The following is a 19244-nucleotide window of genomic DNA, read 5'->3' on the forward strand; positions in this document are numbered from 1 at the left end:
CAGCTAGCCCAACTTCAGTAACCCTACAAACGTCACTGCTGTTTAGTTTCCTGTCTTCATTTATGTTGGAAGTGATAGCAGAGCTGTACGTTTGAATTTTTCAGAAATCTCTCAGTCAGAACATGCTATATCATGTTTAGGTGGAAGCTAGCGAGCTAACTTCCTGCTAACTTCTAACTCCGTTAAATTCTGTTTTCATGGATGCCTGGATGTTAAACTTAATTGTTACACCTGGTAAAGCAGCAACGCTGATCATTTTATTAAAGATGAAAGAATTTAGACAGTTTTTAACTCTCAGTGATGCTGCAGTGATCATTTGACTTTGGAACCTGAAGTAGACGGAGTTTTGGACCCAGATTGGGGTCGCAGCAGATGGCCCCGCCCCTCCCTAAGCCTGGTTCTGTCAGAGGTTTCTTCCTGTTAAAAGGGAGTTTTTCCTTCCCACTGTCATCAAAGTGCTGCTCATAGGGGTTCATATGATTGTTGGGTTTTTCTTGGTATCTATTATTGTAAGATCTACCTGTACAATATAAAGCGCCTTGAGGCAACTGTTGTTGTGATTTGGCGCTAGAAAAATAAAATTGAATTGAAGTGAATAGATTACTCCGCCAGGCTTCTGACTACGGTAGCCGACAATCCATCAAGCGGTGCGGCTTCGTAGCTTACCAAAGTCGTACTAAAACATTTTTGACGGATTTTTGAGTGTCGTGTACCTCATAAAATCGGTTCGAGGTCAGTGAGCACAACCAGAATTCATACATAAGGCGCACCGGATTATAAGGTGCACTGTCAATTTTTGAGAAAATTAAAGGATTTTAAGTGCGCCTTATAGTGCGGAAAATACGGTACTTTGGATTGAACGTGGAGAACTATTATCCATGAACACAGTGTGGCTGTTTCACAGTGTGGCTGTAACTACTCACAGACCCCCTTTTGAGCCCTTAAACTGGCGTAAAAACAAACTATTAAGTTTTCATTTGGCTTTTCTGCAATAATTCGAGGATTTTGAGTCATTTTGATGCCTTTAAATAGCAATTTCTACCAGCTGTTTTGAGCTTCCTTTGGCAGGATAGTCAGTTTTGGCACAACAGGCGGCCCTTCCCTCTGAAATGCTTTGTCATCATCAGAAAAATCATGAAGCCTTTGTGCACCTTCAAAACAACTATTATAATACTTGTGTGTAACTGCCTGTTGTTATGTGGCTATGCCTTCAGAGAGAAAGACTGAGCCTCTAGTGTGTGTTGGATAAGCCCCCTTAACAACTCTTAAACCCTCTCCTGAGTGAGCTGTATTTAGCCTGAACCAGCTCAACTCTTTGCACACACACACACACACACACACACACACACACACACACACCCTTTTCAGGGTTTTAGGTTAGCATTTGTTCTTCTGGTATTATGAGGGCTATGGGGTTATAGTTAAGGTGACAGTGCTGGGGTTAAAGGTTAGAGATTAGGAGTTAAGGGATTTCACGGTACCGAAGATGCTGAACTGACGCTTTCGCTTGTAACGCTCAGAACGGATGCACATTGTTATCGATGGATGGAGGGTGACTTGTGCAAGCACTAAGCCTGGAAGTGAAGAAATTACTGCCACTAGATCAGTCATGGGTGATGAAGGTCTTAAACCTGAGACAGACTTTGAAATAAAGTGTTCAGACAGGCCTGTCAGACAGTTAAATGCTGACTATAAGACGGGGAACACAGCTCCAGATTCTTGTTTTACATCTCCAAAACCAACAAACCGCAAGTCACCTCAGATTTCTAAAGAGACCGTCCATTGAGTATATGTGTGAAAATGATTAGAGCCCCAAATTCGACATAAATTTTGTTTGCCTCATTCCTCTCATACTCTCACGCCGTGCACTGCTACAGCTGCTTACTGCCTCACTTGTCCAGCTGTTGGCAGGAGTGAAGAATTGGTCAGCTTTCAAGAAAAAGACACAATGAATAAGATTGAAATGAAGATTTTGAGCTAAGCTTGAGCAAAGCTTCAAGGTTTCCCAGTATCTATAAGTATCTAAAAAAAAAAAGAGGTATTCCTGACCTCTGACATTATATCTCCGTGATCACTAAATGACTAATGACGGGGCAGACACCCTTGGCTTAATAGTAACCTGTGCTGGAGGTTTAAAGGGATAATGCTGCTGCACACCAGCCTTTAAACGGCACAGAAGAGAGAAGGAAGGCGGAAGCAGTAGCACATTACAGTAATTGTGTAAACCCCAATGAATAGATTAGCAACAAGTCTGTGGGGAACAATAAATGCAGAGAAGAACAGATGAGGCAGAAACGAAGGAACCGGTGTCATGGTACCGCATAGAGACACGGAGAGAAACACTTCCCTCCTCTGCTGACTTCTAAGCTTGCTAATACTGTCTGCAGTACAAAAACCCTGTTGCTATGGATACACATCTTATAGTAGCTTCTTCTTCAGTCTCTCAACATTACAACTTTTCAAGATAACATCTCAGACTGATTCTGTTTGAAAACACAAACTGAATGTGAGCCTGGAAGTTTAGACAGGTTCACTTTTACACTCAAGTTAAATTTATTTAGATCGCAACAATTGATTTACAGCAACAGCCGCCTCGAGGCGTTTCGTATTGTAAGAGAGAGAAAACCTCCGCAATCTGATGGTGGGGCGGAAGAACTCCCTTTTATCAGGAAGAACCGGGCACAGGGAGATGCAGCTGAATGACGATGAAACAAAAGGGAGTGCACACTCTGAATCTACACTGAAGAACATAGGACGGCTAAATATCTATTTCTGCATAAATTCAGCGTTGCAACATTGAGGTGTATCATTGAAGTGTAAGAAAATATGCTTCCATTCAAAAACAAAACAGGAAAACCCTTATGTGCCCTCGCAGAAATACTACATGCACTTCACAAGGCAGGTTTGTTTTTGTGAGTTTTACTGGCCAATATTAAATCTTACTCTGTGAAACATTTTTGCTCGATGAGTCCGAGCTGTTATGCTACCACGTACCCAAAAGGCAACTCAGATATCCATTAGTGCAATCAGTTGGTGATGTTCAGTGCTGCTACCTGCTGCTAGGAGTACTTTCTGATGGGTTGTATAATTTACCACTTTTAATACTTTTGGCTGTCGTTCTTCACATTTCCCAGAAGCTCTTTCCGAAGCTGCCAGATGAATTTATATGAACTTTTGGGTATTAGGCTAGTTTTTAGCAAGAACCTAATAATGACAAGAGTATGGGTGAGAGAGAGAGCGCTGTTATCTGGTCTATTAAAGCTGCTGTAAGTATGAACCTTCCATTTCTTCCCGTGTGATTTCTGAACAGTGGAACAAAATGATAAGTGCAAATCTGTCAAGTTTGTGCTGTTTTCTTAGCAAACACACACCATGGATGGATATCGGTTGCTACGAAGTATTTGATGTAGGTATATAGGTAGTCCAAAGTTTTATGTTTTTGTCAACATCACGCTGCTTTGTGCCGCTTATAGATCCTTAAGCAGGGTTGTTTGAACATTCATGCACCATCAGAGGGATTACGGAAGCGGAGGATTAGCCTCTTTTGGTCACCCTGTCACTCCTTCTGTGTTTCATTTGGACTCACTGCCTTTCCAAGTCTCTGCATTTCTGCCAACTCCTGTAAAAATGACAGGAGAGGACTTAAAAATGACACCGATGATAAACTATAGATTTTCCAGCGAAAGTACCGAGGACAGCTAAGTATCTCCAGATTTTCACAGAGGAGATATAAAGCCGTGTTCCCCCCTGCTGGCCTCACATCTTCATCCTCGCTCTCAATCTTTTTCACGGTATCGTTCTTTTTCCTGTCTTCTTCATGCCATAACATCCTTCCAGTGTCAGTCAATCCACTTTAGAGCCTTCTGTAGTCTACACTCACACATATGGATTCACACACATATGAGCTAATCCCAAGTCGATTTCATGGGACATATTTGCTGTCAGAGCCAATTAAGCCAGTTTAGATGGGTCTGTGTGCCGTATGGCCATTAAACGGTGGTCAGAGTGAGGTTTCATAGGGTCTTGGTAAGTGTATGTATGTGTGTCTGCGGCAAAACAGCTGCACATGTTAAAAAAAAGTCTGAGAGAGAAAGAGGAGGTGGACTTGCATGAGATGACTAGAAAAGGAGAAAAGAAGCTGGATGTGGGCGACTGAGAGGAAGTAAGAGAGAGGGAGGATACTGAAAAGAATAAAGAGACAGTCAAAAGAAGGTGAAATGTGGAAATAAATATTAGTTAATAGGAGGAGACTGGAAAGGATGGGGAGTGTTGTGAAACAGGATGCTGTTCATCTGGCTAAAGTTTCTTCTTCAAGGATATTTTATAAATGAAAAGCCAACATTCAACACAACAAATCCATCAAGACGGAATATTGTAAAATAAAGATACAGACTTCACAAAAAGGCCTCCAGCTGCTTTTTTTAATGAAGTCCTACAACAAGAACCCATGCTCATATATATATATATATATATATATATATATATATATATATATATATATATATATATATATATATATATATATACACACACACACACATACAGTGGGGCAAAAAAGTATTTAGTCAGCCACCGATTGTGCAAGTTCCCCCACTTAAAATGATGACAGAGGTCAGTAATTTGCACCAGAGGTACACTTCAACTGTGAGAGACAGAATGTGAAAAAAAAAAATCCATGAATCCACATGGTAGGATTTGTAAAGAATTTATTCATAAATCAGGGTGGAAAATAAGTATTTGGTCACCTCAAACAAGGAAAATCTCTGGCTCTCACAGACCTGTAACGTCTTCTGTAAGACGCTTTTCTGTCCCCCACTCGTTACCTGTATGAATGGCACCTGTTTGAACTCATCATCTGTATAAAAGACACCTGTCCACAGCCTCAAACAGTCAGACTCCAAACTCCGCCATGGCCAAGACCAAAGAGCTTTCGAAGGACACCAGGAAAAGTATTGTAGACCTGCACCAGACTGGGAAGAGTGAATCTACAATAGGCAAGCAGCTTGGTGTGAAAAAATCAACTGTGGGAGCAATCATCAGAAAATGGAAGACATACAAGACCACTGATAATCTCCCTCGATCTGGGGCTCCACGCAAGATCTCATCCCGTGGGGTCAAAATGATCATGAGAACGGTGAGCAAAGATCCCAGAACCACACGGGGGGACCTGGTGAATGACCTGCAGAGAGCTGGGACCAAAGTAACAAAGGTCACCATCAGTAACACACTACAACGGCAGGGAATCAAATCCCGCAGTGCCAGACGTGTTCCTGCTGAAGCCAGTGCATGTCCAGGCCCGTCTGAAGTTTGCCAGAGAGCACATGGATGATACAGCAGAGGATTGGGAGAATGTCATGTGGTCAGATGAAACCAAAGTAGAACTTTTTGGTATAAACTCAACTCGTCGTGTTTGGAGGAAGAAGAATACTGAGTTGCATCCCAAGAACACCATACCTACTGTGAAGCATGGGGGTGGAAACATCATGCTATGGGGCTGTTTTTCTGCCAAGGGGACAGGACGACTGATCCGTGTTAAGGACAGAATGAATGGGGCCATGTATCGTGAGATTTTGAGTCAAAACCTCCTTCCATCAGTGAGAACTTTGAAGATGAAACGAGGCTGGGTCTTCCAACATGACAATGATCCAAAACACACCGCCCGGGCAACAAAGGAGTGGCTCCGTAAGAAGCATTTGAAAGTCCTGGAGTGGCCTAGCCAGGCTCCAGACCTCAACCCCATAGAAAATCTGTGGCGGGAGTTGAAAGTCCGTGTTGCTCGGCGACAGCCCCAAAACATCACTGCTCTCGAGAAGATCTGCAGGAGGAATGGGCCAAAATACCAGCTACTGTGTGTGCAAACCTGGTAAAGACCTATAGTAAACGTTTGACCTCTGTTATTGCCAACAAAGGTTATGTTACAAAGTATTGAGTTGTATTTTTGTTATTGACCAAATACTTATTTTCCACCCTGATTTACGAATAAATTCTTTACAAATCCTACCATGTGGATTCATGGATTTTTTTTTCACATTCTGTCTCTCACAGTTGAAGTGTACCTCTGGTGCAAATTACTGACCTCTGTCATCATTTTAAGTGGGGGAACTTGCACAATCGGTGGCTGACTAAATACTTTTTTGCCCCACTGTATTGCAATAAAATAAAAGACAAAAAAAGCGATCTTAAGTTTTTCCACTTGTTGGGTCTTAAGTCTTAAACTTTCAGTTCTGGGATCCGCAAGAAAAATCTGTCACGAGAGACCCATCAGAAGCACAAGACTGACCCTCGGAGTAGGAAACACTTGCGCTAAAGGACTTCCACATGGTTGCTGCTGCTGATCTTTGCTGAAGGAAAAACAACCTGATATTAGCCTTTAAAATAAAACACGACGACGCGTGCACGGTCAGCGTGCACGCACGCAGCTGCACACACCCGTCAGTGTTTGAAGGGGAGAGAGATATAAATCACACTTCTGCCAGATGCAGTGATTAAAAAAAAAACAAAAGTGTGTGCAGGAGAGACAGAGGAGGAGAAAGTGTGTGTGTGGGTGTGTGCTGTGGTCAGCGCTTGTGGTGAGGTGCAGTAGAAAGTCTCTTTAACATCAGGCATTAACTCTGCTAATCACACCCAGATGACCAGAAGCAAACGCGGTGATGGTGTACGGCTTGTTTGTGTGATGAATATATCATGACTAACGTCCACTCAACACAATATAAAGTTCTTCCCAAAAGAACAGCCTTGAGGTCCGAAAGCTTCCCGACAGAAGCCCCATGACTCATTGTTGTGTCCACCTTCGAGTTCGTGGCGCCCTACATCCTGTAAACAACAAGCGTCAAAACAAAGGGGATTTTATTACATTCCCAAATCTTAAAGCTTTCTCCTTCTCCTTCCGTCAGAAACTGGGGTTTAGACGAGAAGACTGACAGTATTCAAACTAGGAAGCTCGCCAGTGAGTTAGCGCAAAGAGCGTAAAAACAAAGAAAACCAACTGTCTGCCAACCTGTGTCAAGTCTAGTCAAGTCAAGTGTAGGGCTGCCACGATTAGTCGACTATCAAAATCGTCGACGACTGATTTAATAGTCGACGCGTCGTTTGAAGCTTTGTAAGATCCTGAAAGACGCAGGAATCAGTAGCAGGATTTAAGAGTGTAATAACAGACTGAGACAGAAGATGGCAGCACTGCATGTACAAGGATGCCAGCTGCCGTTAAACCCCGAAGAAGAAGAAGCTGTGTCCCGGAATTCATAGCGCAGCCCAGCTCAGTTTCCAACAATGCAGCAGCTAGTTAGTTCTAATATTACTCTTATTATTCTTTCTGGGTCACAAAATAAACGTTTAACATATTTTCAGGCGAGAATGTAGCTGTGTAAACCTCAAATATCTGCTCAGTTTATCAGGACACCACATATTTTCAAAAGCGCTCCGACGTTTTCGGAGACGTCTGTTACCCACTAGCTTGATAGCTAGCCGGGGGCTAGGCTAACTAGAGCCGTGAGAACACCGGACTCCCGGCAAATCATTTTCAAACCCACCGCCGTCCTTCGCATATCAGGTTAAACATGATATATAAGTCAAATTTAATAAACTATCATCTTGTCTTTATTTTTAGTTAGCACAGACCTTAAACACTTAAAGCTGTAAGCTAATGATAGTTATATAAGAGCAGATGCTGCTGGTGCAATAAGCTGTACGTTTTATGTTGAATGGATGATGATCTGATTAATCGACTTCTTCCTCCTAGCGTTTTTCCCGCTCGGTTGCAGGGTCCACTTTTCTGCAAAGTCGTCTCCACTTGGGTCGGTCAAGGGCGTCGGTCAGATCGGCTTCGATCTTCTTCACGTCGTCCTTGATTCGGTCCATCCATCTCCGCTTTGGTCTGCCTCTAGGTCGACGTCCTTGGGGGCTGAGCCGCAGTGCTGTTCTCACCACTGAGTTCTCATCGCTCCGTACCACATGTCCGTACCACCGCAGCCTCGCTTCTTGCATCTTATCTGTGATTGGCGTGATTCCCATCCTCTTTCTAACGTCGGTGTTCATGACGTGGTCCCATCGTGTTAGGCCTAGGCACCATCGCAGCATCCGCATCTGATTAATCGACTAATCGCAAAAATAATCGCCAACTAGTCAACTATCAAAATAATTGTTTGTGGCAGCCCTAGTCAAGTGGCTTTATTGTCATTCCAACCATGTGCAGTGTTACAGTACATGGTGCTACATATAACAGACCATCAACACAGGACAACATAAAGTGCAATGTGCAAAAATTGCAACAAAAAAAACAAAGTGCAACAATGTGCACAATGTGCAAAAAAGAACTTGGAGTATAACGGTGTGCATGTGTGTTTCTGTGGAGACTTTAGAAAGTTATTGTTCCTAACACTGAAACACACCTTAGAAGGCAGGTTATTGGAAGAACTATCCATCTGTTACGATCTATTACAGCCAATTCGATTAATGAACCACGGAGAGCATCCAGCAGGAAAAGCAAAGTTGCAGTCGAGCACTGTGGCAGCGTGCCACCTGTTGATTCTTCAGATATTTACAACCTTACTGAGTAGTAAACTCGTAGTTTCAAAGCCGGGCAAGCTGGGGATGGTCTTTTAAAAAGTGATCTTGTGAATCTCACAAGACTCCAGTTGCCTTGCAAGGTGAGGCCATACCCAAGCCAGTATTTGCTCTTTGTTTGTCCCAGACGTACGTGTGACATTTATCTCCTTATCAATGGAAAGGAGTAACAAGGGGGAAAAAAGGATTTAAGTAGCACATATAAAATATCACGACAGTCTAGATGTGGCAAAAGAGTCTTTCTTTCCAAAGCTGCAACAAAGCCATGCCCTCAGAGCCTTGCCATTCCAGCTGTGATTTACTGTTTTGGAATTTCTTGTCCTGGTTTCAGGTGAGAGTCGCTCTTACACTGCCACAACTTTATCACCATCTATGCACTGATCAAATGACAGGGCAGTCACAAAGCTGCACTGGCTTTATCTTTGAGGCGAATCAAACAAGCCTTTGTTTCCTGCCGTCGCTCACCTGGATGCCTGTCTCGCTGCATGTCAGTCTACTTCTATAGCCTACGTATCAGTTCACCGAGTTGTCTGTCTTCACCTGCGTCTGTCACACCTGCTTGCCTGCTCTCCTGTCTTTCCATCCCTCTGCCCATCTTCACGCTTGACCGAGTCTGCCCACCTGCCCTTATCTCCTCGTCTGTCTCCGTGCAACCTGACCTGACCGTTGTCTCTGGTCTTTTTCAGAGCGTGACTGGTTGGCTGACCGACCTTTGGGCCGATTAGAGTTACCTACCGCAGCGTAGTCGGGACAGACAAATGCACGCATGCGCACACTTAGACAAGGATGCACAGAGAGCTCGTTTAACCTACCGCCGGCCCTTATCCCATCAGCGCCACAGCATGTGAGCGTCTAAGAACACGGGCTAATCTGAGCTACTACGTATGTGTAAAATAATTCACCTCTTCGGGCAAGACGGGAGTTTTTCGCTTATTTTAGGAGCTTACATCAAGGAGGAATCTGGGAATATGACAACATACCAACATGTTTATATATATATTTAAGTGTGCTCTCTCACACACAAAAGAGCTATAATTACACTATTACGCCATACAAGGGAAAGTAGTGGAAAACCCAGAGACGCAGCATAAAGAGAGGTGTAAATAGAAAACTGGTGACTCAAATTCTAGTGGCTACACACTAGCCACACACACACACACACACACTGAGAAAGAGCCAAAAACACAAAGTTCACCCACATGAAGCCAGAGGAAGCAATGTGTGTGTTTGTGTCTGAGTGTGGTGACTGAGGAGGATGAGTAAAGCTCGGTTTGTCTTTACTGATGTCGTAGTTGCTGGAACTGTTATCTAAAGGCTTTTTTCTTTTTTCTAGAGGGAATGAATGCTCTAACATACTCCTACCCATCAATCAATCCGTGTGCTCTCTAAGCTGTCCTATAATAGTTTCGAGGAGTGATGCAACTCTCCAGGATGTGGCTGAGAAGAAAATTTGTTTCCTTGTTTCCTCAGAATTTTGATGTGCTTTTTATTTTGGTTTAAACACACAGACTCTTTTTAAAACCTCTGAGGCTCTGCGTCCTTTTCCTCTCCGATTTCTTCTAATCACAGTCTGTATATAAAAGATGGATGTAGTTTGTGTCGTCTGGGTTTTTTGGAGCCAGAGATGACCGCATTTAAACGAATGTATAACGTGCTAAATTATAAGTTGATGCTAGCAAGCTCAGTTAGCAAGGTGGATGTGGAGATAACAGCCAGTTGGTGTTGGTGTATAAATAAATCAAGAATCAATCAATAAAATCAGTGCATTATTGATTAATCTCACATTTATTTTTAATCAAACAGACTCTACAAAATGTGTCAAAATAGAAAAAAATGTCAATCCTCACTGTAAAGATGTTAGAAACAGAAACGAACAACAACAATAGGGCTGCCACAAACGATTATTTTGATAGTCGAATAGTCACTGATTATTTTTGCGATTACTCGATTAATCAGATCATCATCCATTGGACGTAAAACGTACAGCTGATTGCACCAGCAGCATCTGCTCTTATATAACTATCATTAGCTTACAGCTTTAAGTGTTTAAGGTCTGTGCTAACTAAAAATAAAGACAAGATGATAGTTTATTAAATTTTAATTAAATTTGCAGATTGTTTCGGTGGAGTTTAATAAACTCCTTGCTATCTAAAATATAACAGGACACCGGAGTAAATTCTGGAGCATCTCACACTTCTGATGATCAGCTGTCTGCTTGACGTTTATTCAGCTGTGTAAAAACTATAACTTTAATCTCAGCCAAACCGATTTACTCAGGAACAAATAAAATACTGAAAAAAGCCAAACAATAACATTTTTAAGTTATCTAAGTGACTCATATATCATGTTTAACCTGAGTAGCGAAGGACGGCGGTGGGTTTGAAAACGATTTGCCGGGAGTCCGGTGTTCTCACGGCTCTAGTGAGCCTTGCCCCCGGCTAACTATCGAGCTAGTGGGTAACAGACGTCTCCGAAAACGTCGGAGCGCTTTTGAAAATATGCGGTGTCTTGATAAACTGAGCAGATATTTGAGGTTTACACAGCTACATTCTCGCCTAAACGTTTATTTTGTGACCCAGAAAGAATAATAAGAGTAATATTAAAACTAACTAGCTGCCGCCATTGTTGGAAACTGAGCTGGGCTGCGCTATGAATTCTGGGACACAGCTTCTTCTTCTTCGGGGTTTAACGGCAGCTGGCATCCTTGTACATGCAGTGCTGCCATCTTCTGTTTCAGTCCGTTATTACACTCTTAAATCCTGCTACTTATTCCCGCGTCTTTTGTGATCTTACAAAGCTTCAAACGACGCGTCGACTATTAAATCAGTCGTCGACGATTTTGATAGTCGACGTAATCGTGACTAGTCGACTAATCGTGGCAGTCCTAAACAACAATCTTTATTATTATTATTTTAACTAACTGGTTAATACTTTTGGTATACACCAAAGTCTTCTACAGCTCAAGCTAACATCCTCAAATGATTTAAAAAAAGCCAAAGATTTTTTATTTTAATCAGTTATAAGAACCAAATTTTGTGCAGCCGGACAAAATGATTCCAAGAGCCAGAACCATTCAGGTGGCCGAGCAGGAGCCTGACAACAACGAGGCTGGGCAGACAGCTGGTAACAAAGGAGACAAAGAGCCCCCCCCCCCCCCCCCCAAGAGCTTGGTGGCTAACCTTGAGGCCAATAACAGTGAGGGAGCCAGTGACAGGTATGAAAGCTTTTTGAAGGGCAGAGGAGACGCCTGGAACCCACAGACTGAGACCTACACCCTCAGAAAACCCTTTTCTTCTCTTTGCAGCAAGCTAACAACCATTGTACTGGTAGAATAAGGAGAAAAGACTGGAAATCCTCAAATTCAGGGAGGAATATGTCTACCAGGTCTATGTTTTGCTGTTTTGTGATATGTTGGAATTATTAAGACGTGAGGACCCAAATGCAAAATGCTAAGAGTCAGACGTCAATGAATAAAAGGCGAGTGATTTATTGAGGGGATTAAAGTCCAAAAAACAATAAATCCAACATCAAAGTTAAACAGAATTCCACAAAAATGCAAAGCTACAAAACACAATGGATCAAATATAAACAGCTTGGAGCACCAGCACAACTAGGCTTCAATAATATCAGAAAAAATGAACTGAACAGAAATCAGAAACAACCTGACACAATTCATGAAACTAGGGAAAGTAATAAAACCAAAGCAAAAGACACAAACACCCGACTCAGAAGCTGGTGCTGAAAAATCACCTGGTTTCATTTGAATCACTGAATTTGCACATTTGATTCTTGCACACTGGTTCATAAAGTTTAAACCAAATGTTCCCTTTCTCACACCTCTGGTCTAGAACACCCACACACACACACACACACACACACACACACACACACACACACACACACACACACACACACACACACACAAATGCAAACATCTAAACGGTAAAGTCATCCAGAGGCCACCCTCATTACTCAATGCACAGGTGGCGAGGGTCTTTTCTGGATGGACAAGGACCAGACCAAACCTCGGTTTTATATGTGAGCATATGCAACCCCCCCCCCCCCCCCCCCCACACACACACACACACACACACACATACACACTTTTGTCTGCACACCTCAGAGCCATTGGGGCTGAACTCTGTGGTTAATGACTTTCCCACCCACTACACAGCATGCACATGTTGAAGCCGTTAACGATAAGTGGCTTTTCGAACTTGGTAACGTCCTAATGTCCCTGTTAATCTCACATTCCTCACTACAAAGGCCCCAGTACACAGCACAGCAATCCCTGCAAGACGAGCCATTTTGTGAACTATTAAAAACCAATAACCAAAGTTTTTTTCGGCCTACCTTTGCCCCACTAGAGTATTGACACGGGCCGACTTCAATCTGAGCAACATCAACATCATTTGGTCAGAACTTCCTGATGAAAACCACGTGGAGAACAACAGTTCAAGTGTAGATCACAAGGTTGTTGTTGTTTTTGCTTAATAGTGCAGCACTCAGCTGCTTTACTCTGCACTGCACCTTTCTCTTTTGGCCTAGCTTATCCAAAAATCATTGTAACAACACAGCACTGAGGGAAAAAGACAGGAGGGCAACATTTATTAACAACTTGTAAAGTGCACGTTAGAAATGGCTGCATTGTGTATTTTCTACAGCAAGACAGTCAAATATCACGATCTGTCCTAACTGACACACTGAGTGAAATTAGTACTTGTGGCTAAGACTACATCTGGAAATCACCTGCAAAAATCATTCTGTCCATGTTATAATTTTACATTTTAAGGTCACACCTTCTTCTTTTAGGCATAATTAACAAATGCACGGACTGGTTCAATATGTTCCAATGAAAAATGTTTAGACTGAGCTTATGTGAATATATAAAGTGACATATTTGACAAAATAATAAAACTGTGTTATTGTAAAGTGACCACAAACAAAACCTCGATATTGATTAAGACTGGTAGCGCTGCGGTGGACCCCCCCCTCCAAAACAAACAAACAAACAAACAAACAAACAAACAAACAAAAACAAGCAGTAATTGTAAACATTCAACATAGTACATATATAATTTTACTTTTGTACGTTATCTCATATTAGACCAACTGGACTGGGTTTTCACATCAAGGATTAAATGTTTCTCTGTTCATTTCAACGGTTTCTCGTGCGTTTTGTAGGCTATGACACCGGTGCTCGTGCGGAAGGTGACCCTCAGGTGAAAAACACACTAAAACAAAGGATTTGGGGCAAAATGCTTGTCCGTACCTGGAGGTGTCTGAAAGCAGCGGTTAGCTGGGTCATGTGCAGAGTGAGGCACCTGGATGTGCATCTGGCGCTGTTCGTTTTCTCCTGAACATCCTCCTGCTCCGGCGAACTCCTGCGAGCACAAGTCACCGCCAACATCGCGCAAAGCAGCACCAAACCGGCCCGACGAACTGACATTACACCGGAAGCTAATACAAAAACATACACAACAACAACAAAAAGATTTTTCCCTCTCGTTTCCTCTTGTTTCGAAGGCGTCCTCCTCTCTCTGACTTATAAATTCAGAATGAAAACATCCGAGCGCCGCTCGTGCCTGCGCGCGAGTAGGGAGTGGAGCGCCTCCGCGGACACTCCCACCACCGGTACAAGTGCGGCCACGTGGAGTTATAACGTTCTTCATCCTCATTATCCTAAATACCGTCATCATCCTCGGCAACGTCGTGCACAAGCGGCAATAATTACTATCGCCGCTGCTTCTTCCGATGATCAGGCCAGTGGCATGCGCGCTTCTTCACTTTCATTACGATTTTTTCTATTTAATTTTACAGTTTTTGCATCATTTGTTTTCATAAAATTGACCAGCAACCCTCAGCGTCATCACACGCACCAGCTGTTAGTGCTGTAGGCGTCAGTGGTCAGGTTTACTTCAGGCCAGCACTGTGGAGAGACCAGAGCGGGGTCTTTTTTAACGTGTTTCTCCTGGAAAGTTAAAATTATGACGACAAGAAGAAGAAGAAGAAAGTGGTTGATTCCACTTGGTATTCAGCTTGATATTGTGCATCACTCTCATCACACTGAAACACGTTAATTCTAATCCAAGCAAGCATCCAATCAGTTTAATTACATTTTTATTATCATTGAAACGTTTATTGCTTTAAAACATTAGATATGCACATAAGTATATTTAATCATTTTTATCCCTTTTTAATATTCTTGCACGTGTTTGTAGGTTCAGGTGCGGAGTTATCGTCATTATTGTTGTTGCTTCACTCATGGTTGTGCTTAATTTTATCAGCTTCACTTCCAACATAATGATCTTTATTTTCATCATCACCATCATCATCATCACCACTGTTCTTAGAGTCTTTTTGACGACCACTTTTATTCTGCTGTGAAACAAAAACAAGAAACAAGAACACCAAGATAATCTTGCTGTTGTCATCAGTGCTCTGATAGTACTGCCTTGTTATGAGGGCAGAAACATAATAAACAGGCCAAAGTTTACTTTAATGTTCTGTTACATGGTTGCAAATATCAGGCATGCAAACAAAGCAAAAGGAGCAGAATGAAAGTCCAAAAGTCCAAAACTAAGACTAAGGAATGCAAGAAGGCGATAAGGACATATAGACGATCTGTCAAATGCTTAGTGGACAAGTGCTGGTGAGGAGAGAGGCGGGTGGATTAGGTGACAAAGTAGCACAGGTGGTAAAGGCAGAGTTTAATTATCTGAATAAATTCCTGGTCTCTCCCGTATCACTGATATACCTTTATCATCAATACTTTTCTCCCTTTTCATAAACATCTTTTTATATAATCATCATCCTCGTCCTAAAAAAACAAAACTGAAAATTACATTTAAAAAAACCTCAAACTGGATCCATCTGACATGAGGAGAGGTGCTGCAGTGAAGTAAGAGAAAGCATTTATGGCCTAATGGTTTGCATGGCAGGGTATAGTTTTAGGCCTATTAACACTTTACCATTACTACTATGAAAAACAACCTTTCCTTTATAGTCTGGGAATGCTCTCCAAGGCTAATTACTGAACTAATAAAAGCGCCTTTATTAATGGGAGCAAGAATTAAAGAATGTGTTGAGGTAGGTGTCTGTCACACAGCCAGTCAATGTGTTAGTCACCACTTTCTGACAGAAACCACGGAGCCAAGTGGGGTTTTCTAGGACCGAGGCCAAGTCGAGATGCTGAAGACAGAGAGTTGAAAGCCCTGTTTGTTTATATGAGAGCGTAACCCAGCCGAGGAGTCATCTCTGCTGGCAATGAAAAGCAGAAAGAATCACCTAGCTTTTGATTTAGATGAAATGGACTTGTATAAATATTTAGTAAGTACTGGCAGGACTGTTTTTGACCCTGCTGTATAAAGCAGGCTTCTCATTCTGTGTCGTACGGAAAGGCATACATACTGTAGGTTGGTGTAATGTCTTGGCTTATTAACCATTTTATGGTGATGTATTTATAGACATTTGCTTCTTTTAGTAAAACGAACAGAAAAACACTAAAAGATATTTCATTTATTTTCATGTGATTTATCTTTAAAATCAAAGAAATCCAAACACTGCAGAAATCTGAGCTAGCATTGTTTTTTTGTAAGTTTCTTTTTTAGCATTTCTTCTTTTTGAATGTCACTTAAATGGCTCATTACTTAAAACTACTCGTTACAAATTCAAAGCTCAGCTACTAATATGTATAATGTGTTTGATCATTTCAATGAAAGATCAATATTTCTTCCCAGTTTTTCATTTGAAGGTTTCAAGGAATGTCTTTCCAAATGTCCAAGTAGATACAGATTGATGATGGTGAGAGAAAGTGAATGAGTAATGTGGTGTGTGAAGCCACACTGTCCATATCATTATATATGCTCACACTTATCTCAGACAACCTAAACAGCTGAAGTGGTTTTACAGAAAGTGTCAAATCAATTTCAGCAGCAGTTTCCTTTTTATCTACATCTAAAAATAACATTTATATAAAACACCCAGCTCGTGTTTCTGAAGAAACCATTAGCGGTGTAAAACCTCTCACCGACACATACTCAAACATCACACGCGTGTGCATGATGCACATTCTCACACACCACAGAGGCATTCACCGGCTGCTTAAAGCTACTCGATGTCAGAAGCCATACGTGTTTGAACAGAGTGAGAGAAAGGCAGAGATACAGAAAGCTAGCAACAGGTAGAACAAGTGTGACACGGAAACATTAGACATGTTTCCATTTGTGTAAGAGTCATTTTTCCTCTGTCAGTGCGCCCCAGGGCAGCTGTGGCTACAATGTAGCTTGCTATCGCCAGTGTGTGAATGTGTGTGTGAATGTGTGTGTGAATGGGTGGATGACTGAATGTAGTGTAAAGCGCTTTGGGGTCCTTAAGGACTAGAAAAGCGCTATACAAATGCAGGCCATTTACCATTTCCCTTTAATGTTCACAAAGAAGTCAGAAGTTTTTTTAACACTAACGGAATCTGTGCCATAAGAAGCCCTCTGACGATGAAGTCTCGTGAATCTGACATTCATCGTACCACATAAACACATTTTATCCCAACTAAACCCCTTCAAAATCACCTGCCTCCATGGGACTACAAAACAGAGGAACCGTTTCCAGTTTCAAAGCTAATCTTCACGTATTTAACATGTCACTGATCTAATCGAAACACCGTCATCTCCTGAATCCCTGTGCATTTAGCCATTACAGTCGCAATTCCATGTTGTTATCGTTTATGTCCAAGACTACAGAAGTGGTCAGAGATTATTCCTGCAGCTGGCACTGCTTACAGCTGATCTGACGCTGGTCGCTGACTCTTCAGCAGCAATGTTTCTCCAACTATGGTCCAGCAGGCCAGAGACAGTTCATTACAAACGCCCAGGAACAAAGACAGAGTCTTTTTCTTGAATACAACAGTCATACTGCACCATGAAAAGCCTCTGTTGCAAGTTTGAATATTGCGTTCATAACTAGAATTTTTTTTGTACCTAAAACAACTCATTTGAATAATAGTTGATGGGATTGCTACAAAGCAACATATCGCACTGAAGTATATGTTATTGTCAGATATAGTCTCCATCATCATCATCATTATTATTTTTTATTATTATTATTATTATTAATATTACAGATTTTATGCCTAATGGCATTGACGGCTGCTCTCTCCATGTCTTCAATGGATCTTGAACCCCTCTGTTTTCCTTATGTAGTTTCTTAGCATGATGGCTTTCCTGCAATGTCTAACATATTATGAACTACAGTTGTAAATATATGATAATAATCTGGTGCAAATCCTCTTCAGGTTCTGTTGGAAAATATCTCGGTCAAATTCAAACTTAATGATTTTAAAAAAACCTTTTGATCTTGAGTTACTTATTATTTTACAGATTTTAAAATAGAAATTGACTAATATGTAATGCTGTGTTATTGCAGATAAACTTGTTGGTCTGGAGCAGCCCTCAGCTGTAATGCATTTAGAAGCAGATTGAGCACATGAGCTGCTGTGTGTTTGAATCTCATGTATTATTTTATGTAGCACTGCCACCTGCTGTTCAAACAGATGAACTACCAGATAAAGAATAAAAAAATACTTTACAAATCAAGCCTCATTCGTCCCTCCATCCTTACAGGCTCGTGTGCTGTTGCACCACAACTTCGTCACGCTTTGTTTCCACAAGAAAACAGTGACAGAGCTGGGACTAAAAACAACTCTCAATGCAAAAAGACTGATGTTAAGAAAATTAATCGTAATATTCTGTTATTAAAACACACTGATACTTAAATGACAATGCAGAAGTGAAATATGTCTTAGCTGAACACAGACCTTCCTCTCTCTGCTCAAGCTGTACAAAACCCAAATAGGGTGTCCCTGACATGGGGGCGCTCCTGTGATAACCCACAGTAGAAGACAAAGTGTTGAGTGGAAGCAAGTTTTTAAACTTAGAATCAAAAGGTGTACTTTATTTTTTCAGTGATAGAGAAGCATAGAGAAGGTCACATGGAGTTGCACCGTCTTTGTGGATCTAGAGAGAGGATATGATAGCTTGCCAAGAGAGTCTTTTTCCGTGGCCTCTCCAAACTCCTCCCACACCCGAGGTTCTGCCTTAGCTACTGCCCGATCCGCGTTCTGGTTGGCCTGTTGTTACCTATCTGCTGCCTCCAAAGTCCCACAGGCTAACCAAGCCTGATAGGACTCCTTCTTCAGAGTGATGGTTCCCTTCACCTCTGGTGTTCAACATCTGGTTCAGAGGTCACCACAACAGACACCAACTACCTTGTGGCCACAGCTCAATGCAGCAGCTTCAGCAATGGAGGTTCTGAACATGGTCCATTTGGACTCAATCTGATGATATGATTACAAAATCGATCATCAACCAGCGGCCTAGGGTGTCCTGGTGCCACATGCACTTGGTCCAATACATTTTGGGGCATGTATTCTGTAATGGAATACATTTTAAAAGTAACCTTCCCAACCCTGCCAACAGTAATTGTTAAGATTGGCTAGTGATTGCTTCACAAGACTGGTGTCCATCACACATTAGTAATATAATAAAAATATGATATGACCAACAATAAATTTATTGTATTTATAAATTTAATGTACTTAATTAAAGCATTTACAGTAGTAAAATTTAACCCCATCCATGAATCGCTACCCAAACAGTCCTGACCCGCGACAACATGAAACAGGAAAG

At 41.8% G+C, this 19244-nt stretch overlaps 1 protein-coding gene across 2 annotated transcripts in view; it reads right to left on the reverse strand.

The window, feature by feature from the left end:
• anos1b (anosmin 1b) overlaps positions 1 to 14141 on the reverse strand; it is a 50402-nt gene extending 36261 nt beyond the window's left edge. For both annotated transcript variants that reach the window (XM_085437146.1, XM_085437145.1), the window contains exon 1: positions 13835 to 14141. In XM_085437146.1, coding sequence (XP_085293272.1) covers positions 13835 to 14011 — 177 coding nt within the window. In that variant the 5' untranslated portion in view covers positions 14012 to 14141. The remainder of the gene's footprint in view (positions 1 to 13834) is intronic.
• Between the last annotated feature and the right edge of the window lie 5103 nt (positions 14142 to 19244).

The sequence above is a fragment of the Copadichromis virginalis genome, linkage group LG17 (genome assembly GCF_057382275.1).
Source record: "Copadichromis virginalis isolate Kocher_CV1m ecotype Utaka linkage group LG17, C_Virginalis_male_GT1.1, whole genome shotgun sequence".
In the NCBI taxonomy this organism is placed as follows: Eukaryota; Metazoa; Chordata; class Actinopteri; order Cichliformes; family Cichlidae; genus Copadichromis; species Copadichromis virginalis.